Source organism: Aethalodelphis obliquidens, unplaced genomic scaffold (assembly GCF_003676395.1).
Source record: "Aethalodelphis obliquidens isolate GAN/ISIS:26980383/991018 unplaced genomic scaffold, ASM367639v1 scaffold50, whole genome shotgun sequence".
Lineage (NCBI taxonomy): Eukaryota > Metazoa > Chordata > Mammalia > Artiodactyla > Delphinidae > Aethalodelphis > Aethalodelphis obliquidens.
Window position 1 is genome coordinate 487,908 of NW_020837994.1, and position 26,063 is coordinate 513,970.

The following is a 26,063-nucleotide window of genomic DNA, read 5'->3' on the forward strand; positions in this document are numbered from 1 at the left end:
GGCTTTCTATCCTGTTCCATCGATCTATATTTCTGTTTTTGTGCCAGTACCATATTGTCTTGATTACTGTAACTTTTTATACTACAAAGTACAGTACAGAGAGCCTCATTCCTCCAGCTCCATTTTTCTTTCTCAAGATTGCTTTGGCTATTTGGCATCTTTTGTGTTTCCATACAAATTGTAAAATTTTTTGTTCTAGTTCTGTGGAAAATGCCATTGGTAACTTGATAGAGATTGCACTGAATTGCACTGAATCTGTAGATTGCTTTGGGGAGTATAGTCATTTTTACAATATTGATTCTTCCAATCCAAGAACATGGTATATCTCTCCATCTGTTTCTGTCATCTTTGATTTCTTTCATCAGTGTTTTGTATGTTTTCTGAGTACAGGTCTTTTGCCTTCTTAGGTAGGTTTATTCCTAGGTATTTTATTCTTTTTGTTGCAATGGTAAATGCAATTGTTTCCTTAATTTCTTTTTCTGCCCTTTTGCTGTTAGTGTATAGGAATGCAAGAGATTTCTGTGAATTAATTTTGTATTCTGCAACTTTACCAAATTCATTGATTAGCTCGAGTAGTTTTCTGGTGGTATCTTTAGGATTTTCTATGTATAGTATCATGTCATCTGAAAACAGTGACAGTTTTTCTTCTTTTCCAGTTTGTATTCCTTTTATTTCTTTTTCTTCTCTGATTGCTGTGGCTAGGACTTCCAAAACTATGTTGAATAATAGTGGTGAGAGTGGACACCCTTGTCTTGTTCCTGATCTTAGAGGAAATGCTTTCAATTTTTCACTATTGGGAATAATGTTTGCTGTGGTTTTGTCATATATGGCCTTTATTATGTTGGGGTAGATTCCCTCTGTGCCCACTTTCTGGAGAGTTTTTATCATAAATTGGTGTTGAATTTTGTTGAAAGCTTTTTCTGCATCTATTGAGGTTATCATATGGTTTTTATCCTTCAATTTGTTAATACAGTGTATCACATTGATTGATTTGCATATATAGAAGAATCTTTGCATCACTGAGATAAATCCCACTTGATCATGGTATATGATCCTTTTAATGTGTTGTTGCATTCTGTTTGCTGGTATTTTGTTGAGGATTTTTGCGTCTATGTTCATCAGTGATATTGGCCTGTAGTTTTCTTTTTTTGTGATATCTTTGTCTGGTTTTGGTATCAGGGTGATGGTAGCCTGGCGTGGAATGAGTTTGGGAGTGTTTCATCCTCTGTAATTTTCTGGAAGAGTTTGAGAAGGACTGGTGTTAGCTCTTCTCTAAATGTTTGATAGACTTCACCTGTAAAGCCATCTGGTCCTGGAGTTTTGTTTGTTGGAAGAGTTTTAATCACAGTTTCAATTTCATTACTTGTGCTTGATCTGTTCGTATTTTCTATTTCTTCTTGGTTCAGTTTTGGAAGGCTGTACTTTTCTAAGAATTTGTCCATTTCATCCAGGTTGTCCATTTTATTAGCATATAGTTGCTTGTAGTACTCTCTTATGATCCTTTGTGTTTCTATGGTGTCAGCTGTAATTTCTCCTTTTCCATTTCTAATTTTACTGATTTGAGTCCTCTCCCTTTTTTTCTTGATGAGTCTGGCTAAAGCTTTATCAATTTTGTTCATTTTCTCAAAGAACCAGCTTTTAGTTTTACTGATTTTTGCTACTGTTTTCTTCATTTCTATTTCATTTATTTCTCCTCCGATCTTTATGATTTCTTTCCTTCTACTAACTTTGGTTTTGTTTGTTCTTCTTTCTCTAGTTGCTTTAGGTGTAAGGTTAGGTTGTTTATTTTAGATGTTTCTTGTTTCTTGAGGTAGAATTGTATTGCTATAAACTTCCCTCTTAGAACTGCTTTTGCTGCGTCCCATAGGTTTTGGTCTATCGTGTTTTCATGGTCATTTGTTTCTAGGTATTTTTTGATTTCCTCTTTAATTTCTTCAGGGATCCCTTGGTTTTTTAGTAGAGTATTGTTTAGCCTCCATGTGTTTGTATTTCTTTTACAGTTTTTTTCCTGTAATTTATTTCTAATCTCATAGCGCTGTGGTCAGAAAAGATGTTTGCTACGATTTCAATTTTCTTAAATTTACCAAGGCTTGATTTGTGACCCAAGATGTAATCTATCCTGGAGACTGTTCCATGAGCACTTGAGAAGAAAGTGTATTCTGCCACTTTCGGGTAGTATGTCCTATAAATATCAATTAAGTCTATTTGGTCTATTGTGTCATTTAAAGTTTGAACACACCTTACAAATTTGATGAAACATTTTCAATCTTCTTTTCCCATCAAAAGAAGATCCACATACAGGACATTTATGACTCCAGAATCCATTTCTTTAATTGAGAGAGAATTTAAATTTAATTATAATTCTACAGGAAAAATTGTTGGAACTGACTACTAATGAAAAATGTATTCTGTAAATAAAAAACCATTTGCTTCATCTTAGAAAAAGTTAGAAATGAATATCCTGAGTTAGTTGAAATTTCTTTTAAATCTCTTCTCCCATTCTCATCAACACACCTCTGTGAGTCTGGTTTCTCTACACTGAATGTTGTTAAAATGAAACATAGGAATAGTTTAGATATACACTATCTCTTATGAATAGCACTGTTGTCAATCCAACCTAGACTAGATAAAGTAACAGTAAGAAGCAAATTTATTTGACATATTAAAAATTTTATTGATATATACAATGTTTGTTAGAGTGTATATAGACATTTAACAAATGGGTTGCAATTCCACTCAACTTTTTGTTTTGTTAGTAGAACTGTAGAATGACAAAAAAATTATGACTGTTTATAGCAACTCTATATTAATAGGCTAGAAGATACTTTCCAGTAACAACATTTATAATATTTCTAATTCTTTTCTTTTTCCTTACGTACAACTGTTTTAATTATACTTATTGAAATGTAATTTATCTGTTTAATCTAAAATTTTAAGCTTATATTTTGTCTTTTTAAATTTCATTTTCCAGGGACTTCCCTGGTGGTCCAGTGGTTAAGACTCTGCGCTGCCCATGAAGGGGGCACAGGTGCAGCTCCTGTTCGGGGAACTAATATCCTTCATGCCATGTGGTGTGGCCAAAAGATTTTTTTAAAAAAGGACTATTAAAATGAATAAATTATCATTAAAAAATAAATTTTGTTTTCCTAGTAATTTACTTTTATTGTACTTTACAAAAGTGTCCATGCACAAATTTTTATTTTTTATTTTTTTTTAACATCTTTATTGGAGTATAATTGCTTTACAATGGTGTGTTAGTTTCTGCTTTACAACAAAATGAATCAGTTCTATATATACATATGTTCCCATATCTCTTCCCTCTTGCATCTCCCTCCCTCCCACCCTCCCTATCCCACCCCTCCAGGCGATCACAAAGCACCCAGCTGATCTTCCTGTGCTATGCGGCTGCTTCCCACTAGCTATCTACCTTATGTTTGGTAGTGTATATATGTCCATGCCTCTCTCTCACTTTGTCACAGCTTACCCTTCCCCCTCCCCCATGTACAAATTATTAAAGGAAAAAAAAATCCTCACAACAGGTAGTTCAAGAAGCACAGCGATATCGCACAGGCTGGCAAATTACAACCTGCTATCTGTTTTTCTAAATAAACCTTGGAACACAATCACATGTATTTGTTTACCAACCACCTACAGCTACTCTCACTCTACAACAGCAAAATTGGACAGTTGTGGCAGAGAGCATATGGCCCTCAAAGCCTAAAATATTTACTCTCTGGTCCTTTGAAGAAAAAAAAAAAACGTTTGCCAACCCTTGCTCTAGATGACTGAACATAATTTTGAGAAGGCTTCTCTATTTTTCTGCCCCAATCATTCAATAAGCAAAGACATTACTGGAGCTCAGGACCATTAAGATGATTAAACATTCCTACCTGCAGACACAGGGCCAGAAGAATTAAGTTTAGATACTACTTAGGCATCACCTCTGACAGAGAATGAAGGGCATGTAAAACCCCTCTGCATGGTGTCTGTCTCTGGGTATCCTAAAACTCTAATTTGCATGTCTGATTTTGATTTATCTGATCCAGATAGAAGAATAAGCACTAAATCTGGAAGATCCAAAAGAATCTTCAAGCCAGACAAACGAGAGTTCCAACTACAGGAGTGCATCTGTGTGTGGATCAGAGGGAAAAATGACTTTCTTCTGTTATAATTTTTATCTAATTGCACTTTGAACACTTTCAAAAAATGGTATCCTATATAGATTTCAAGAAGCAACAACGAAAACAGTAGAAAAGATCATTTTAGTTTGATGTGCTTTGGATTTTGTTACTTGGAATCCAATTCTAAAATAACAAGTTAATCTATAATAGTTATCCAATTCAATGTCCAAGGTTCAATTATTTTAAAATAATAAAATTATTTTTGTAAAAAGTTATGCCCAGAGTAGGTCATTATATTCTTCTATAGGCTGGAAATGCAAAGTCTCTAAAATAGAAGGATATCCTGTTATTCTGAGAACAATGCCTCACTATTACCTACCTCTTGAATAATTTCCTATTATGATTTTTTGAATTCCATTATAATATACACCACATATATAATGAATATAATTCTTGAAAGTTGCTGAAAAATATGTTAGGATTTGTTTTTAAACTTTCAACTTTAGAACAACAGTGCCCAGAATATCTTGAGCATTGATATAGAGTCAATATATCAACGAATATTTGAGTTCTTCCTTTCAAGAAGTTACAAGCCATAAGGAAAGATGATATACAATTCTTGGCTAAAAACAGTTCATAAGCTAGTTGAGATCTTCTACATAGTTTAAAAACAAGAAATACTTTTAATGTCTAATGGTATGGAGAACTTATCTTCAAAACTTGTATCAGCAATCATATCCTAAAGTATTGGAAACTATAGGGTAAAAATGCTATAATTATGTAAGCCAAAAATGTTTAAGAAAATTGAATAACATGACTACAAAAAATCCAACCCCCCAAAAAAGCAAATCTAATTTTGAGCATTAATAATGAGAAGTCTTAGTAACAGAATTAACTGCAGTAAGTTCAGTCCAAAATTAAAATAAAGCATATAAATAGAAAATAAAAAGTATTAAAACATCAACTCTGAACAAAACAAAAAAGGGGTAAAAATAGATCTTTCAAAAACAAAGCACACTTGAGGTATTTAGGGGGAAGTGTCCTGATGTCTGCAATTTACTTTGAAACACACCAAAAATAAAATGGAATACTGAATGATACAATGATCAAAATATGGATGGATATGTGATAAAGCAAGTATACTAAATGTTAATGGTAGAATGTAGGTGGTGGGTATATGGGTATTAACTGTTATACTCTTTCAACTTTGCTGTATGTTTAGATGTATTAATAATAAAAGGGAACAATATAAAGCATATTAACATTTTAACATCCTTTCAGTATATTAGATGAAAAATTTAGTGACTACAATATACTTGGCTACAAAGAAAGATTTGGAATGAGCCCAATTTTATTCACAAGTACAGATTAAATGATTTGAATTGGGCTTCCCTGGTGGCGCAGTGGTTGCGAGTCCGCCTGCCGATGCAGGGGACACGGGTTCGTGCCCCAGTCCGGGAAGATCCCGCATGCCGCGGAGCGGCTGGGCCTGTGAGCCATGGCCGCTGAGCCTGCGCGTCCGGAGCCTGTGCTCCGCAACGGGAGAGGCCACAACAGTGAGAGGCCCGCATACCACACACAAAAAAAATAAAAATAAATGATTTGAATTGAAAACACAGAAATAGAGAATTAGTTAACAGCACACAGAGAATAATGGAAAATTAAATAGAAGAAAGGGGGGGGTCTCATTAATTTTGCACTGATCATTTTTAAGGAGTCAGAGAAAATATTTTAAAAATCAGAGAAGGTACTTAGGTAACTAACATCCAGGCTTTTAGAATCCTCAGAATTCCAGAACTGTTCCAAACGTAAAAGTCAATGTTGTCTAAAAAAAAAAAAAAAAAGGAAAGAAATGGTTGCTCTCTCCCTGAATGAAACCCGCAGTAGATTAAAAATTCCAGATTAAAAAAACCTACTCTAAAACGCTCAGTTTCCCTGCTCTTATTTTCAGTATAGTTCTAATCTCACTGCACTACAACTGGAGTCTTAGTCTATGTGTGAGCACGCACGCACATGGACAGTGTCTTGTTTATCTCAGACTCTCCAGCCATTTATTCTGCTATGAAGTGTCTATCCCTGAGAAAGCATACTCTAATAAGAAATAAAGACAAATGACCACCCTACATGGTATTATTATCATCATACTATTTTATAGATCAGTAATCTGAAGCACTGAGGGTTAAGTAAACTGCCCAAGGTTATACAGCTAATAAGTGACAGAGGTGGAATTCAAACCATACTCTTAACCATCAGGCTATACTCTTCATTTAGAAAATTCTTATCCTCCAGAGACCCATCTTTAGCAAATAGTCAAGATTTCTAATTCACAAAATCTAAAAACACTGAAAATAGGCCCTAGTTCTTAAGAACTGAGCCAAACAGGACAAAGGGAACCTCACTTTAAAAACTGGAGTATCTTATTCCAACAGTAATTGACAGTGAATGCTTTATCCACAGTCTTCTCTCATCTTTCACTACTAGTATGTATTGTTTCTGCTTATAATCTTGCTGAATACAACTGTGATTTGGAAACCACCTGATTTTGCCTTATACTATACTCATTTACATATCTGTTTCATCCTACATGATTATAAATCCTTTGAGGATACGAATCAAGTTTTACTTATCTTTGCAGCTACCCTGAAAAACTGATTTAAGAAACCACTTGCTCATATGCAAAAATTCACCAAGTTCTAATGTTTAAGTCACTAAAAAAATTATTTGAATAACTGTTCATTAAAATAACAGTTAATAACATTAACAGCAGTTCAATAAAAATGAATACTCCTTGAATCAATGTTTAGTTTACATTTATTAGTACATGAAGACTAAGAGTATAATTCTGCTAAATTATACACATATAATACTGCTAAATTATATATATATATATAATTCTGCTAAATTACGTACATATAATACTCTAAAAGTCAAAGGCAAGTGTCATTAAATGGATGTAAAAGTTTAATCCTACTATGAGAAATAAAGTTTTTGCAAACTATTTAAATGTAAACTTCATTAAATGATTAATTTCTGAGAAGATAAAGCAGTAATTTATACCACACGAGCCACTTGTAGCTCTCAATTATTAGTCAAAAGACATGCTTCTATTTCCCTCTACTAATACCACTTTCTCAGCTTAAGAATAACATTTTATTGATTCTCACTCTGAATTGTAATTTCTAACACAGCACACATGAAAAAAGCATTCTTCATGCATCAGATGTTATTTAAGCACATATAATGTGCCAGATATTGTACTAAGTGCTAGAAATAAATCACAAGGGAAATATAATCCTGTATTTAAGGACTCTATAGGTGGGGAAGTGAGGTATGAGTGCTATCATGGAATGTTTCCTAGACAGTGTTACGGTTCCCTCTTTTAAAGTAAAAGCATTAGATTACCTCCTGCTTTCTCAGAAAATCCATAAAGCAAACCAACTTAGAGAATCAGAAAGAGCAACTATTTATGCTAGAGTAATGTCAGTTTATAAAATTAAATTTCTGTTCATATTTTTTCCCATACATCACATTAAAAGCTTGGATGGCGTTTCACCCAATTTGTAAATTCTTTGGGACCAGATGATTTAAAACATAGGCTATACTGCTTATTCAAAAGTCACTCTGCAGGTTGTATAGAGTGCATCAAAGAGACAGGCAGTCCTACTACAGAACAACTGATGCTCAGATACAACAAACAACAGACCTATGTAATTGTTGATTGTAAATAACATAACATGCACATTGAAATGAAAGATAAAAAGTGATTTCAGATATGAATCCCAAATTCGAACTCACCTGATGATTTAAAGTGCTGAAGCTTCTCTCATGTGGGCAATACTATGAAGCAGTGCTCTACTGAGGAGCATTAGATATGCATTTATTTGACGATGAACAATGATTCTCCTTCGCAAAACGAGGTGAGTTAGTTTCATTTGTTTATGGGTCTATTTCTCCATTAGACTAAGACTTACTCAAAGACAGCAACCATGTCCTTTTTACTTTTAAGAGGAATGTAACAACAAAGCAATTAAATTCCATCACAAAGTTACCAGTGCTCTGAAGAACATAGGGGCAGGTCAGAAATAAAGATGCAGATGTAGAGAATGGACTGGAGGACACAGGGAGGGGGAAGGGTAAGCTGGGACGAAGCGACAGAGTGGCAGAGACATATATACACTACCAAATGTAAAATAGATAGCTAGTGGGAAGTAGCCGCATAGCACAGGGAGATCAGCTTGATGATTTGTGACCACCTAGAGGGGTGGGATAGGGAAGGTGGGAGGGAGATGCCAGAGGGAGGGAATATGAGGATAGATGTATACGTATAGCTGATTCACTTTGTTATACAGCAGAAACTAACACACCATTGTAAAGCAATTATACTCCAATAAAGATGTTAAAAAAAAAGTAACCAGTGCTATATTATTCCTATTAATAACTACAAATGAATAAAAATATTTCATTTTGCAGAGACTGCTTCTCTTTTTTCAGGTTTTATAATATCCTAGAAGGCATGCCCCCTCCATTTTAGTTCTAAAGCTTAAACTATGTATAATATCAAGTAAATTATCTACCTATATATACCATTTTTTAAAATTCCACTTTTATAACATATTTGCAAATAGTTTTTTTTTTAATTTATTTATTATTTTTGGCTGCGTTGGCTCTTCATTGCTGTGCGCAGTCTTTCTCTAGTTGCAGCGAGTCGGGGCTACTCTTTGTTGCGCTGCACGGGCTTCTCATTGCAGTGGCTTCTCTTGTTGTGGAGCACAGGCTCTAAGCACGCCAGCTTCAGTAGTTGTGGCTCATGGGCTCTAGAGCGCAGGCTCAGTAGTTGTGGTGCAGGGGCTTAGGTGCTCCGCGGCATGTGGGATCTTCCCGGACCAGGGCCTGAACCCCTGTCCCCTGCACTGGCAGGTGGATTCTTAACCACTGCACCACCAGAGAAGCCCGCAAATAGTTTTTATTTTATCTTCCCCCAGCCCAATTAAAATGTTACTTTCCATTACCAATATAAAAAACTTGTATCTGAAAAGGAAATATTCTAATTTTATTAATGATATCCTCACCACCTAACAGCACCTGCCACATGGTAGGTCCTCAGTGTTAGTCGAACTACACTATTAATAAATACTGTTTAGAAAAGGGATTGAATGGAGAAGCTGCACAAGTATGCATCTGATCCCTGCACTGTCAAGTATGCATTTGATCCCTGCAGTGTTTCAATATTTACTCGGCAATGTCACAACCTCTCCCCCAAAATTATCTGTAATCAAACATGAGCACAAAACCATCATGTTCAGGAAGATGTCATCTCCTTCCACTAAAGATAGATAATAGGTTTGATTTTCTCTATGACCAGTCATCATAAATGGGATAGATGATACCCTTTCAATTACATTAGTCTTTACTGGCAGTCCCTACATTTGGGGGGTTCTCTTAAATAAAAATCGGCTAGTAACTATTTGTTCTCAATGATCTATTTAAAGCTATTAATAAACAAGAATGGATATCTAATCATTCTGATTCTCTAGACATAACTCTAAGTCTCCTGAACCTCCCATGATAAATTTTTGGTACCTACTGGTTTTAGCTATTCAATGATCCCAAAGGAACAGAATGATATAATAGAATGAAATAAATTGGTTCTATACTCTGGCCCCTGGCTGAAAATAAGAAATTCAAACAAATACTAAATTATACAGAACTTAGAACTTTTGGAAAAGGTTGGTACATTTAAGAGACCATCATTTTTTATTTGTCTAGATTATAGAAAAGTTAATTGTGAGTTACACAAGAAAATCTATAAACACCAACGGAAACTGACCTCTGTAAGTACATACAGAAACAGTGAGAGAGGAAAGAAAACACAGGCTTTTGGTCAGACACCAACATTCAGACTGCGTGAGGGGTGCCCTTTCTGAGCCTCGGTGTCTTTATTTTAAAAGTAGGTGTAATAGCCAGTATCTTACAGTGTTTATTATAAGAATTTAAATAAAATAATTATGTCTAACATATACTTAGTACTCCAAAAACTATGGTTATCATAACTTAGGAGGGAGAAGATCCTCTTTTCAATCATATTTATACATGTAGCTACATGAAGAAGCTCAAATTAATATTTGAATAGGAAATTATAGTTGGTTACTGTATCCTTTTCCCAGGGCTGCTGTACCAAAGTACCACAAACTAGGTGGTTTAAAACAAGAGAAACGTATTCTTCCACAGTTCTGGTGACTAGAAGTCTGAAATAAAAGTGTCAGCAGGCTTGGTTCCTTTTTGGAGGCTCTGAAGGAGGATCCATTCCATGTCTCTCTACTAGCTTTAAATCAGAGCTTCCCAAATAATGTACTGCACCCCCACAGCTATACCAGGAATGAGAATCCCTCAGCCTTTCAATGAGCTAAGAGGGGCATGAGGCACTGAGCCACCAGGACTGCCAATTCTGCATTCTTTAAAAGTTTTGCAACATTTTTTTTCTAATGTCATAAAACCAGTCAGGCTTATGCCATAGCAACTTGGCATTAAGACCTGAGGTTATTACTGCATAAAGGGCTCTAAAAATCAGGCATTACGTAGTATACTACATATACCAATATTCAGTTTAAAATGGACAATCTCAGATGTAACATCTCAATGTAACACTGGTATAACTGGATGTCATCACAATCTGCCCATCAATCACCTAAAAATCAAACTGACTAGATTCTTGACTTTAAGACTACTAGTACAAAACATGATAAAAGGTTATATACACAATTTACAATACATGAGGTGCCCACTCTTGCCATTTCTATTCAACATAGTGCTGAAAGTACTAGCAAGAGCAATCAGACAAGAATAAATAAAAGGCATCCTAATCAGAAAGGAAAAAGTAAAATTATCTCTGTTTACAAACACATAATTTCAAATGCAGAAAACCCTAAAGACTCTATTTAAAAAAAAACATCAGAATAAATGAATTTAGTAAAGTCGCAGAATATAAAAATCAACATAAAAAAACTGTTGTGCTTCTTTATAACAACACTCTATACAAAGAGGAAATCAAGAAAACAGTCTCATTTATGATAGCATCAAAAAATATTCCTGGGACTTCCCTGGTGGCACAGTGGTTGGGAATCTGCCTGCCAATGCAGGGGGCACAGGTTCAAGCCCTGGTCCGGGAAGATCCCATATGCCACGGAGCAACTAAGCCCGTGCGCCACAATTACTGAGCCTGCGATCTAGAGCCCATGAGCCACAACTACTGAGCCCAGGTGCCTAGAGCCCTGCTCCACAACAAGAGAAGCTACTGAAATGAGAAGCCCGCACACCACAACGAAGAGCAGCCCCCACTGGCCACAACTAGAGAAAGCCCACATGCAGCAACGAAGACCCAATGAAGCCGAAAATAAATAAAACGCAGCAACAAAGACCCAACACAGCCAAAAAGAAAGAAAGAAAAAAAGCTTAAAAAGTACTCCTATTTTAACAAGCAAAGCAAATTGTATATTGTCCTGGTATACCCACTATCGTTACTAAAAGTTTTTTTAAAAAACTAGGTGGAATACACCCTGATCAAATATGATATAACACCACTCAAAGCCTAGCTCTAACCTCTGTGTCTGTATTACTGAAAAAGGAGTTAATAATTTTTGATAAATTCATTAAATGAATGCAAATGTAATCACTAGTTAAAGTTAAACTTCAAGGAAAATAACACATGTACAAGGGAGACTTTTAACCAAAAATCTAATTATACCAAATCTAGCGGTTCAGGAAGTTGAGGCACTATTCATGTCTTAATTTGTGCACATTTCTTACTATTCTCTGTCACTAGTAAATTCAAACATAAAATCCCAAGAACTCATGATTTATTCTGAGACATCCTGCTCTTTCTAATACCAAGGGTGTGGAAAAATACCCAGGACAGCACTGTTTTGTTTTTCCTGTGCTCCTACTCAAAGGCAATGAGGGAATACATTCCAGTCAGAAAGTTTTCCAGGAGAAATGGGCAACAATATACCATACAATGCCAGAGCCAAAGGGAGCCATAAATACTATCTAAGAAAGACTTTAGGGCTTCCCTGGTGTTGCAGTGGTTAAGAATCCGCCTGCCAATGCAAGGGACACGAGTTCAAGCCCTGGTCAGGGAAGATTCCACATGCCACGGAGCAACTAAGTTTGTGCGCCACGACTACTGAGCCTGTGCTCTAGAGCCCATGAGCCACAACTACTGAGCCCACGTGCCACAACTACTGAAGCCCACGTGCCTAGAGCCCATGCTAGCACCGCAGCAAGAGAAGTAACCGCAATGAGAAGCCCGCACACTGCAATGAAGAGTAGCCCCCGCTCTCCACAACTAGGAAAGTCCACGCCCAGCAACGAAGACCCAATGCAGCCAAAAGTAAATAAATAAAATAAGTTTATTTTTTAAAAAAGAAAGACTTTAAGTGAAGATCATACAATAAATTCATGCTCTGATGCAATGTTTGCCCACCCCACTCAAAATATACATAAATGAGAAATTAAAAAATTAAAGGAGAAAACCAATAAGACAAAGATGGGCATCAAAATGAGGTAATCATCTCCCTGGACCAGAAAGCGAAGCAAAACTTGTGGTTACCAAAGGGAAGAGGAAAGGAAGGAGGAACAAATTAGGGGTATGAAAACAAACTACATAAAACAGAGAAGCAACAATGATTTACTGTACAGCACAGGGAATTATACCTAATATCTTGTAATAACCTATAATGGAATATAATGTGCAAAACACTGAATCACTATGTTGTATGTATACCTGAAACTAATACAATATTGTAAATCAACTGTACTTCAACAACAACAAAAAAAATTTTTAAAAAGTATATTTTGCATATTAATTCCTCAATTATATATGGGAGCAGAGCCAAATAACAAGCAAGATAATAAAACTAAATATAACAAAGTTTCAAAAAAGAAGACATAACTAGCAAATCTACATGCCCAAGAATACTAACATTTACTCAAATCCACCAGTGCTTCTTTCAACAGTTTTTAAAACTTTAAAAATCAAACTATGTATATCAAGTATTTTGAGGAAAAAAATCAGACTGCTTTTCTCCCAAAATTTATTTCTAACCATTGTTGCAAGCTAAAGAGCTCAAAAATAAAATAATTTAAAAACGTAAGTATCAACATGAACACAGAAAACAACCCTCAACTTTCTCTCAAGATAGTTATCCTTATAGTTTTACAGGGCAAGACTGGCAAAATAGAAAACTCCAAGTATACAGTCCACCACTTCAAATAATTTTACCAATGCTTCTTTAATAGCAATGTCCAGAAAGCTAGGTGTACACAGCTAAAATAAGTTACATTTTAAACTTTTATGCTGATGAAATTTACCAAAAAAGAACCCTGCCACATATACACAACACTAACTTCTTGGGTAGTATTCCCAACTCTTCATAAATTTATTTCTTAAAAGAATAAAAATAGCAAAAAGTTGCACTTGAGGTGGGACTGTGGTGATAACCACAGGCTTTTTGACAGGGTGCCTGTGTTTGCTCTGTGTTTGTCCTCAGACAAGGAGCCACCCTTAAAGTCCACAATCTTCTCCTGCTCTTTCTCTCCAGCCACAGTAACCTTTTGTATCCTTCCTTCACTAGCAGCATTCTGCCAAACATTACAGTAAGTATATTAATACACAGAACTTGCCTTTAGCAATTTCAGTTTGAGTACTGCAAATGATTTTACCAATACCTCAGTGGTTAGCTAACTACAGTCAAAAGCCAGACTAAATTTTACACCAATACATAATGTTGTTTAGTGACTCATATGGCTTCTGTGTTTTCAGAGATTCATTTGCTCTGTTTGTATAAATAGATATGCAATACATCTATTATTTTTGAATAATACATCTATTATCTATTATTTTTGGAATTTCATAAACCATTAATAAACATTAATACATAAAACATTAATACTCTTGTAGGAAACTGAAAGTACCAAGAAACTTGAAAAAGTTCAGGGCTCAAATCCCTTCAAGTGTAAATAGGTATACATAGTATTATTTTCTTTCTTTCTTCTAACATCTCCCTAAAAATGTATTACAAGTTTAGTGTGCATGTACTTGAGGTACTATTTTTCAAGTTGCTGTCATCTGATCAATCCCACTTAAATTCTTTTCCTTTATGATATTTTTTTATTGGGATAGCTCATCTGTATGATCTCTAAATCTCACAAATAATACTCAACCTTTTTGGCCCATCAATTCTTTGTGTAGAGGATGACAACATATACCACAAGTAATAATTCTATAAAGGTCATTCTTTTCAGTTGACTATAATGCCACATCAGTGGCTTTGAATAGAAAGAATTTTTAACTTCTTTTTAAATTTTTTTTATTCTTTAATTTTATTATTATGTTTTTGGCTGTGCTGTGCGTCTTATGGGATTTTAGTTCCCCAACCAGGAATCGAACCCAGGCACTCGGCAGTGAAAGTGCAGAGTCCTAACCACTGAACCACCGGGAATTCCCTGACAAGAAAGAATTTAATATATTTAATTGGAAGACAATATACAACCATAGAATACAAGTCCTGTAAGTGCTAGAACTTTTTTTTCTTCTTTTTTGGACAGTGCTATATCCACAGTACCTAGAAGAGTGCTCAAAATATTTTCTCAACACATGAAATGTGGTATATCTTAAAATAAACTAATTTTAAAATAATACTTTTATAAAAAAATTAAGTGGAGTAAGTCCTGCTAGAGTATAGATTCCATTCATCTTATGGTCTAACTAAGGAAACATCAATATTCACACGATTAAGCTCCTGACAGAGACGAACCAAAATACTAAAATACTTAAAAGAATATTAAATATTAATATTAGATACCAAAAAGAAACCAAAACACAACTACTATATTTTTAAAGACTTTTAAAACTGGTAAAATTGATAGAGGAAATTAAAAATTCAAAGCAGCTGTTCACATAAATTGTGATTCCATTTCTTTTAAAGCTATTTAAATAGTTTTGACTATTTAGATGATGTACCAACAACAAATAATAGCCAAAACTATGGAACGTCCCAAAAAGGAAACTTATACTAGTGTCATTACCAAACATTATCTATTAGACAGTTGGTAACATAAATGTTTCACATACTTTCAATTTAACAACTAGCAGACTCTCTGAAGGAAATTCCCACAATAATGACAAATGTTCTGATTTTCAGTTGATTTTTAAATGTGTATAAATGTAAGTTAAGAATATACAGGCTTTGACATTTTAAAAACTTTAATAAACTAAAACGTATAAGTTAAAATTAAACCAAAAAAAAAATTAAACCAAATTCTCAAATGTTTAATTTTTCTTTAATTATGCCTCGCCAAATACTTTTAATGTAACAAATCTTCATTTTTTTTTAGAGCACCAGCAAAATGTGATATAGCAAAAAACCAATAAAACAGAAATGGCTCGAGATAATTTTGAAAACTGATAAATGATAAAAATCTACTATCACTGTTAAAGATTCAATCAGGCTTGAAAACGGCAATATCGGTGATATGTCCTAATCTATCAGACTCGCCAAAACAAACCATAAAATCTTATTAGGTCCAACATCACCTATGTAGTATTTTTGCTAAAAATTTAACCTAGATCTAATCATGAAGAAAAAACCTAGACAATTCGAAAAAACTTCCTACAAGACAAATGACCAGATGAGTAAAATAGGTGAGAGAAATTAAATGGTACAAACGTCCAGTTACAAAATAAATGAGTCATGGGCATGAAATGTACAGTTGGGGAATACAGTCAATAATAATGTAATTTTTTTAAAAAAGAAAAATGACCAGATTTTTCAAAAAGTCAATGTCATGAAAAACAAAAAAGGTGAAAGAAATATTCTAAATAAAATCAAGAGACACCAAATGCAATGTGTAAACCTTAACTGGATCTTGGAAAAACAGCTATAAAAGACATTTTGGGAATAAATGAGGAAATGTGAATACAAACTACATATTAAATGACATTATAGAATTATTATTCATTATCTTGGATATGATAATGACATTAGTTATTTTGGAAAATGATCTTGTTCTCAGAAGATGCAAAGTAAAGTAAGTGGATGAAAAGTCTCATGATAGCTGTAACTTACTTTCAAACTGTCCAGCTTAGAAAAAAAGTGTAGCTACATAATGTAAATGGGGCAAAATGTTAATAATTGGTTAATATAGAGGAAATTGACTATTCTTCAGTATATTATTCTGTCAACTTTTCCACAGATTTGAAGTTTTTTTCAAATAAAAAGTTAGAGGAAATGTCATTAGGTCAAAATTTCTCTTCATATTTCAATTCAATTCAGTAAAAATTACAAAATCTAAAGCTGGCTAACATATGGAAATTTCACTTTGTAAACCTCTATGGCTTAAGATAATAACTGTTATTGATTCTTATTATAGATACATTCTAGATAACTTGGGTTATAAAGAAAATTTCCATGAAGTTGATCCTATTGCATGAATTTATAGTACAAAATCTGAGCTGTGGTTGTAAGCTTTTACAAAGACTTTTAAAGACAGCTTGGGCTTCCCTGGTGGCGCAGTGGTTAAAAATCTGCCTGCCAATGCAGGGGACATGGGTTCGAGCCCTGATGTGGGAAGATCCCACATGTCACAGAGCAACTAAGCCCATGCGCCACAACTACTAAGCCTGAGCTCTAGAGCTCGCAAGCCACAACTACTGAGCCCGTGTGCCGCAGCTACTGAAGCCCACTCGTCTAGAGCCTGTGCTCCGCAACAAGAGAAGCCACCGCAGTGAGAAGACCGTGCACCACAATGAAGAGTATCCCCCGCTCACCACAACTAGAGAAAGCCTGCGCACAGCAGTGAAGACCCAACGCAGCCAAAAACAAAAAAACAAAGACAGCTAAAAAAAAAACCTGGCATAATAAAAAGGTTAAGTAGTTACCCTAATGAAACAGTAAACGTTCTCGTATTGGCAGAGTTTTTACAGTGCTTTTCCAAAGGGAAGAAGATCCTCCAACTACCTTACCTTATACCCTTTCCCAGAAAAATGGGACTTGGATTATCTAATATTATATGCAAAGGTCCCCATAATTAATTCATCATTCCCTTTCTAATATGGAAATCTATTATCTAGCAAAGCTAGGTTACAACAATTTGCAAAAAAAAAGGAAAACTATCACAATAAGAACACAAAGGACCATCTTATATGTGTAAACATAGATTGGGAACTATTTTCATATTTCTTATACGTGTAAACATAGACTGCGAAGTCTTCATTTCTGGAGACCAGTGCATCTGGTCTCCAGAACTAGCTGAGAAGAAGGGAAGAAAGAATGGTTATCATTCTCTGTTCAAAAATGAAGGGAAAAAAAGGTCAGAGAAGTCAAGTAATCTTCCCATCATCATTAATTTGTTGTATTTCAGACTGAAAACGCCTTTCCTTGAATTAGTATCCCACTTCTTGTCCATAAATTGAAAAATATGTAGTTAGTGGCTACGGCAATAAATAAAAAAACGGCAATTAGACATCTTTTCCCATACCAAAAAAAAAGCTCAATATGGATATATTACATTATATTTATATCTATATCTATATATAATATTATGAATATTTTACTTTGCAACACATTCCTCAGTCTACGAAAGAAAGAGGCCATTAGGAGTATCCTTTCTTTAATGCCCCCCTGCAAGTTTCAACTTTTTTTCAAACAATGAAATCTCTACACAGCCTGGGGGGAAAAAAGAACATATCTCATCAATTCTATTAACAAAATACATTTTTTTAAACATTTTAAGATCTCTGAAATCAGGATGCATCTAACCATTGAGAACATCCCTTAACTGCTGTCAGGATACAACAGAATTTGGTGGCTTGAGGAAACAATGAACTCTTCCACATTTCCAACAACAAACATTTAAGTACTATCTTATCATTGTCAGAAAACCTTCCATTGACACCATCTAAGATCAAGAAACTTTTCTGCATGAAAACTTAGAGAGTGGTATCAGCAAAGAGGAAAAATTCCTGGAGGAAATACTGGGAGACTCTGTCAAGAAATGCTGCTTTCTAATGCATTAAGTGGTAGAGAGGTAATACAGTGTGGAAAAACAAGGAAGTTAATGGCTCTGAATCTAAAAGTTATTCAGGGGCTTCCCTGGTGGCGCAGTGGTTAAGAATCCGCCTGCCAATGCAGGGAACACGGGTTTGATCCCTGGTCCGGGAAGATCCCACATGCCACAGAGCAACTAAGCCCATGCACCACAACTAAGCCCATGCGCCACAACTACGAAGCTTGCGCTCTAGAGTCCATGAGCCACAACTACTGAAGCCCACAAGCCACAACTACTGAAGCCCGCGTGCCTAGAGCTCATGCTCTGCAACAAGAGAAGCCACTGCAATGAGAAGCCCACGTACTGCAACGAAGAGCAGCCCCCGCTCGCCGCAACTAGAGAAAGCCCGCACGCAGCAACAAAGACCCAACGCAGCCAAAAATGATAAATAAATAAAATAAATTAATTAAAAAGAAAAGAAATAAATTGAAAAATTAACTGGGAAAACACTGAAAAATATCATCTAAAAGGCAAATATGACAAATAACAAGAAGAGTCAGCAAACTGGCTCTCCATAAATGTACTCAACTGTCCAAAGCAGAGAGACAAAGAAATATTCTACTTTATGAATATGAAATTTTGAAATATCTAATTAGCTACCTTATACAGTTTGCATACATTATTATATAGAATTATATAAACACAACCAGATATAATTTACCTGACAGACATTTAAAGAAATTTTTCAAGAGTAAATCTGACTGCTTTGTAAAATATAATTCAACTGCATCATGTGTATATGTATATACACATAAATACATATATCTATACATGTAACATATGTGTGTGTGTGTTTAACAGAAGAGATAGAAGGCTAAGTAGATCATTTAGAATTAGAAAAGTAGCTGGGCTTCCCTGGTAGCACAGTGGTTAAGAATCCGTCTGCCAATGCAGCGGACACGGGTTCAAGCCCTGATCCGGGAAGATCCCACCTGCCACGGAGCAACTAAGCCTCTGTGCCACAACTACTGAACCTGCGCTCTACAGCCCGCAAGCCACAACTACCGAAGCCCTCGTGCCACAACTACTGAAGCCCGTGCGCCTAGAGCCCATGCTCTGCAACAAGAGAAGCCACCACAATGAGAAGCCCGCACACTGCAAGGAAGAGTAGCCCCCACTCACCGCAACTAATGAAGGCCCGCGCAGCAAGGAAGACCCCACGCAGCCAAGGAAGGAAGGAAGGAAGGAAGAAATAAAGAAGAAAAATAAAGTTCCCTTTAAAAAAAAAAAAAGAAAAGTAGCAAAGGCACTAAAATAGTGACAAATTATATTGGAAAGAGTAGGCTGGAAAGGAATGGCTAAAGAAGCTAATTTCTCATTTAATTAAGTAGTAATCAAGCAATAATGTCTAGAGTTGATAAATCAAGAATCAATTATGCATATTATTTAAAGATATGGAAAAGATCACCAAAAGAACCAAAACAGGATCCATTTTTAATCTTTTCTCTGAGGAAAAAGACTGGCATTACATCAGAGGACTGCTACTTTTCATACAATTTAATGTACTATTTTATATTTTTAATTATGAACCAGTCCTATTTACTTGATTATTAAAACTTTACAATATGTTACAGAAGAATATATCATGAAAAAATTTTCCCTTTGTATTAAAAAAAAATTTTTTTTTTTTTTTTGGCCATGCAGCTTTTGGGATCTTAGCTCCCTGACCAGGGATCGAACCCGGGCCCTCGGCAGCGAAAGCACAGAGTCCTAACCACTGGACCACCAGGGAATTCCCTGTATTAAATTTTTTTTTTTTTTTTCCGGTACGCGGGCTTCTTACTTTTGTGGCCTCTCCCATTGCGGAGCACAGGCTCTGGACGCGCAGGCTCAGCGGCCATGGCTCACGGGTCCAGCCGCTCCGCGGCACGTGGGATCTTCCTGGACTGGGGCACGAACCCGTGTCCCCTGCATCAGCAGGCGGACTCTCAACCACTGCGCCACCAGGGAAGCCCCCCTGTATTAAATTTTAAAAGCAGATCATATACTCTGATCCCAATGGAAGCATATCTATAAAGGGACTATATGAAAACATACCTGTGAAGAGCATAGTAACTCCCTATTTTAAAGGTTTATTGAGAGAATTAAACCAGATAATATATGTAGAATTATCAGCAAAGTGCCTAGTACAATGTAGGGATTACATCAATATTAGCTATCAATACTAGTATCTATTATATATGCAAAGAATAAAGGTCCAGCACTAAAGTTAGAACTAATGGTATTCATTATGTAAAGCACCTGATATATAATAAGTACTCAATAACTAACAGCTGAATTAATGAATTACTGAGTCTATCTAAGTTTTCAAAAATAGATAATTCCTTTTCTAAGACTATAAAATAAAATAAAGGCAGACAGCTACCTGGTAAACTACAAAGAAACCAGAATAAAACTAAAATCAAAACCTAACAAAGTACAAATAAAATCATTCCCCAATTTTATTATTTATATTGATAATAACAATAGCAGCAGCAACAACACAAATTACGCTGATAACGGGTTATCATGTACAGCATTTCCTGGGTGTTAATTTTTCCTTCTAGTGCTCTCCTCTATTTTTAAATTTTGTAACAAATACTACTTTTATGATTTTTTTTTTGGGGGGGGATCAATTTTATAATTCTACTCCACATGGAAAGTAATTGCTTACAAGGGCCAAAATTTCCAAATTATGTTGAACTGTTTTTGTATAAGGATGGGTAGTTATTAATTCTTACATACTCACAAAATGATATATCAACATAATTTTTCCTTGGCACATTTAGCTATCTGAGAGCAAATAAGATTCTAATTAAAATAAGTGCTTATGGGACTTCCCCGGTGGTCCAGTGGATAAGACTCCATGGTCCCAATGCAGGAGGCCCAGGTTCGATCCCTGGTCGGAGAACTAGATCCCTCATGCCTGCCACAACAGAGAGGTCACATGCCATAACTAAGAAGTCTGCATGCTGCAACCAAGAAGTCCGCATGCCACAACCAAGAAGCCTGCATGCCACAACTAAGAGTCCACATGCTGCAACTAAGAAGTCCGCATGCTGCAACTAAGAGCCCACATGCCGCAACAAAGATCCCACATGCCGTAACTAAGACCCGGTGCAGAATGAATGAATGAATGAATAAATAAATAAATATTTTTTAAAAATAAAATAAATGCTTAAATTTCCCTATAAATAGCACCGTATCATCCACTGAAAGCACGCCATTCTCTATCAACAGGGACCTAATGAGAAATAAATACCTGATTGAACAAAAATAATTAACCTTTCATAAAACTGCAGAGTATGGGATATATAAGGGAGAATGAATATATATACTTGTAAAATGTATTCACTATTAGTTATACTTGTAAATACTTTACAAATATTGTGACTATTATCTTCTCCCAGAATGTTCACAACATTCTTTGTAGTAAGAAGCAAATTAGCTCTTCATTTGAGGATTCAAATGGAGTAAAAGGAGGATCAAAGTGAGAGAACCAAAAATAAGAAAAGGAGGATACAGGGATGCCAACACTTCTCTCCAACAACCATATCTGCCCTTAAGCCAAAGAAGAGGTATTCTAGGATGGGGACCTCCACTTCCAAGCTTACCTGTGCATACTCTCTTTCAATAGCAGCCTTCTTCTGACTGAATGTCCTAAAAACACAAATAAAAATTCGTTACCAAACATATAACAATAATTTTATGTAAAGTTATCAATACACCCTCACATACTGCTTGGTAAGCTGTGTTGAGGGAAGGCACAATATGTCATTCACCTTATGTACCTAAGAATACTGCTGACACCACAGACCCTGGAGTTAAGACAATCCACATTCAAATCCTAGCTCCACCACTTACTAGCTGTATGACCTTGGTCAAGTCACTTTACTTCTCTGTGCCTCAGTTTCCTTCTTGGTAAAATGGATATAGAAATAGTATCTACCTCATAGGGATAGTGTAAAATTTAGTTAATGACAATATATAAAGTGCTCAAAATAGTGACCAGCACAGAGTAAAAGACAGATGTGTGTGTGTGTGTGTGCGCGCGCATGTGTGTGTTAGCTACTGTTATCACAATGGCTAGTGCATAGTAGGTAGTAAAAATGTTTCCTGAATATAAATAATAAACATAGAGGGACTATAGAAAACAAGGTGAAAATCAAAATTTGATCAGCTTCTCAACATGAAATAGTCAAATCATTTCCTTCATTCCATTCTTTTACAGGAGTCACAGAACAAAGTACAAGGCCACCACATGTTATGGCATAATAAGAGCACCCTTTCCACACATGTTATTATATTTCACAGATTCTACAGTAAATACTTTTCACATTTTAACATTTATGATATTGGTATTCATCTTTTAAATGACTGGCAGACAACTACTGAGCACACGTGCCACAACTACTGAAGCCCACGCACTTAGAGCCCGTGCTCCGCCACAAGAGAAGCCACCGCAATGAGAAGCCCACGCACTGCAACGAAGAGTAGCCCCCAATCGCCACAACTAGGGAAAGCCCACACACAGCAACAGAGACCCAATGCAGCCAAAAAATAAATAAATAAATGTTCCTTTAAAAATAAATAAATAAACAAATAAATAATGATTGGCAGTATTTTCTTCTATCTTAACAGTACATGAAATAACAGTGTACCTTACAAACCACAGACAAGGTAGAGTCAATGAAATATGATAACATTAACAATTTACTTTGAGTAGTCTGAGTTTAAAGACTTTTCTGTGAGGTGTCAGGTATCTGTGCTCTTAAAAGCACTTCATTAAGGCAGAGATATCACAGTAAAAAGTGAAAAATATAAAGAAAGAGCTGGAATAGAAAAAAAGGCAATAAACCAAAACTCCCCATTTTAATAATTATTTAAATTTACCAACATGACTATTCACTTCTTCTGTAAGAAATTAAAGTATTTAAAATTTCACTACATTTGTTTGGGATGGATAACTATTATTTAGCTTTAAAAAGGAAGGAATTTCTGACATATGCTACAACATGAATAAACTTTGAGGACATTACGCTGAGTGAAGTAAGTCGGCCACAAGAGGACAAATACTGTATGATTCCATTTATATAAGGTACTTGGAGCAGTCAAAATCATATAGACACAAAGGAGAATGGTGATTGCCAGGGAGTGGGAGGAGGGGATCAGAAGAGTTATTATTTAATAGGTAGAGAGTTTCAGTTTTGCAAGATGCAAAGAGTTCTGAAGATGGATGGCGGTGGCAGCAAAACAAAATGAATGTACTTAATAGCACTAAATTGTACACTTAAAGATGATTAAGATAGTAAATCTTGTATGTATTTTACCACAATTTAAAAAAAAAAAAAAAGAGTTGAGCAAGACCCTTTTCCTTATGGGGTTTGGTGCATTATAAAGTGTTTAACACAGTCCTTTAAAATACAATTCGTCTACTCTCCTTAAGAGAAAACATATAAACTATATATTATATATGCATATATGTAAAGCACACTGTATACATGCATTTGTATACTGTATTATATATATATTTGGTGTATGTGTATATATATGTAAATTATGTGTGTCTGCATATACATATATATAATAGTAATGTAAGTTTTCTCTGGACAGTGGGATTACTGGCTTTCACTTTCTTCTTTTGATTTTGCTTTCTATATTTTCTGATGTTTTAGTAAGAATATACATTATGTTTGAAAAAATAAAGTCCTTATTTTAAGTAAATAAATGCACTTATAAACATATGCACAAATCTTTTTTACACCCATGTTATTTTACTAAAATTGTACTGAGAAATTATTATGACTTGTGTTACTAAATACATCTCCCCAGGCAAACAAGACTAATTAAAATGAACTCGCTTAAACTTTAATCATTAAAAATCTGAAAACTTACCTTCATTTTGAAGGAGGTAATATTTTTAATATTTTACAAAAGATGAAAGGAAATATTTCAGCTATTTATTTAGAACCCTTTTAACCTTAGATGTATCTCATCTTGAAATAAGAATGTTCAAGTGAAGTCTGCAAGAAAAGGGGAACTAAACTCTTTTACTCTGAACATGCACATCAACTAATTTCAAAATTGTCAGTGCAATTTTTAGTTGTTGTTAAACAATTACATGTCTACTAAGTAATTTCTTCTTCTAAATAAAACAAATACAAGATCACAACTGCTCAAAATTTACATCATCAATATTAGGAAATCTATTTATTATAAACCACAGCAAGAGAACAGAGCAAAAAAATAACCTTCATATAAGATATAAAGGCATTTGTTAAAATTCAACATCAGTTTCTCTTTTAAAATATTAATGGGTGCTATAATTAAACAGATGGACAAAAACAAGTGCTGGCAAGGATGTAGAGAAATGAGAACTCTCGTAGAGTGCTTTTGGGAATGTAACACAGTACAGCTGCTTCAGAAAATAGTCTGAGAGCTCCTCAAAAGGTTTAACATAGAGTTACCATAAGACCCAGCAATTATATTCCTGGGTATATACCCATGAAAACTTAAAACATATGTCTACACAAAAACCTATAAATGAATATTCATAGCAGCATTATTCATCATAGCCAAAAAGTGACAACAACCCAAATGTCCATCAACTGATGAAAGGATAAGCAAGATGTTGCTACATTCATATGATGGTATATCACTCAACCATAAAAAGGAACAAAGTACTGATATACGCTACAATATGGATGAAACTTGAAAACATCAGGCTAAGTGAAAGAAGGCAGACATAAAATCCCACATATTATGATTCCATTTATAAAAGATGTTCAGAATAGGCAAGTCCATAAAGACAGAAAGTTGATTATCAGTTGCCAAGGTTTGAGGAGCTGAGAGATAAGTTTGCCATTATTCCAGGAGAATTTTTCTTTTATGTAGGTAAGTTGATTATAAAGTTCAAATGGAAAAATGAACACTTAAGAATTGTTATAGGGGCTTCTCTGGTGGCACAGTCGTTAAGGATCTGCCTGCCAATGCAGGGAACACAGGTTCGAGCCTGGTCCGGGAAGATCCCACATGCCACGGAGCAACTGAGCCCGTGCGCCACAACTGCTGAGCCTGCACTCTAGAGCCCGCGAGCCACAACTACTGTGCTCGTGTGCCACAACTACTGAAGCCCGCGCGCCTAGAGCCCATGCTCTGCAACAAGAGAGGCCACCAAAATGAAAGGCCCGTGCACCGCAGTGAGGAGTGGCCCCCACTCGCCGCAACCAGGGAAAGCCTGTGCACGGCAACAAAGACCCAATGCAGCCAAAGATAAATAAAAATATTTTAAAAAAAGAATTGTTATAAACATTCTAAGAAAGAATAATGTTAAAAATTATCACCTACTCTCACCAGATAGTAAAAATTAAGTTTAAAAGCAACAGTAATTAAAACAGCTCGGTAATGAAATGAGCAAACAGAGATAATGAAACATAAGTCAGAAATACACCCAAATATACCCAAATACCAAATATCAATAAATAAAAATTTAGTAACTAAAATAGATGGCATTTTGATTCAAAGGGGAAAAGATGGATTATTTAGTAAATTGCAACTTTATAGGAAGATGCAATGGTTAGTAAACAAAAAAGTTACAGAATAATATATATAGTATATTACTATCTTTTCATATAAAAATGTTTACATGTATATGCTGGATTATGATCATTATGATACTTCTCAGTTACCACAGTCCATCAGATATAAAACTGTACCACTCAAAAATGCTACTGTGGTCCCCTTAGGAATCACTGTGATAGAATTCCCTGAAATATTTAACATGAAACTGGTCTAACAATGGTTCCTTATGAAGAAAGGAATTGGTCATAGTGGTAAAAGAAAGCTCTTTTACTGATTTCT

At 35.2% G+C, this 26,063-nt stretch overlaps 1 protein-coding gene across 2 annotated transcripts in view; it reads right to left on the reverse strand.

The window, feature by feature from the left end:
* The window catches only part of FCHSD2 (FCH and double SH3 domains 2), a 294,045-nt gene that overhangs the window by 224,108 nt on the left and 43,874 nt on the right, over window positions 1–26,063 (reverse strand). For both annotated transcript variants that reach the window (XM_027083298.1, XM_027083297.1), the window contains exon 3: window positions 21,818–21,863. In XM_027083298.1, coding sequence (XP_026939099.1) covers window positions 21,818–21,863 — 46 coding nt within the window. The remainder of the gene's footprint in view (window positions 1–21,817; window positions 21,864–26,063) is intronic.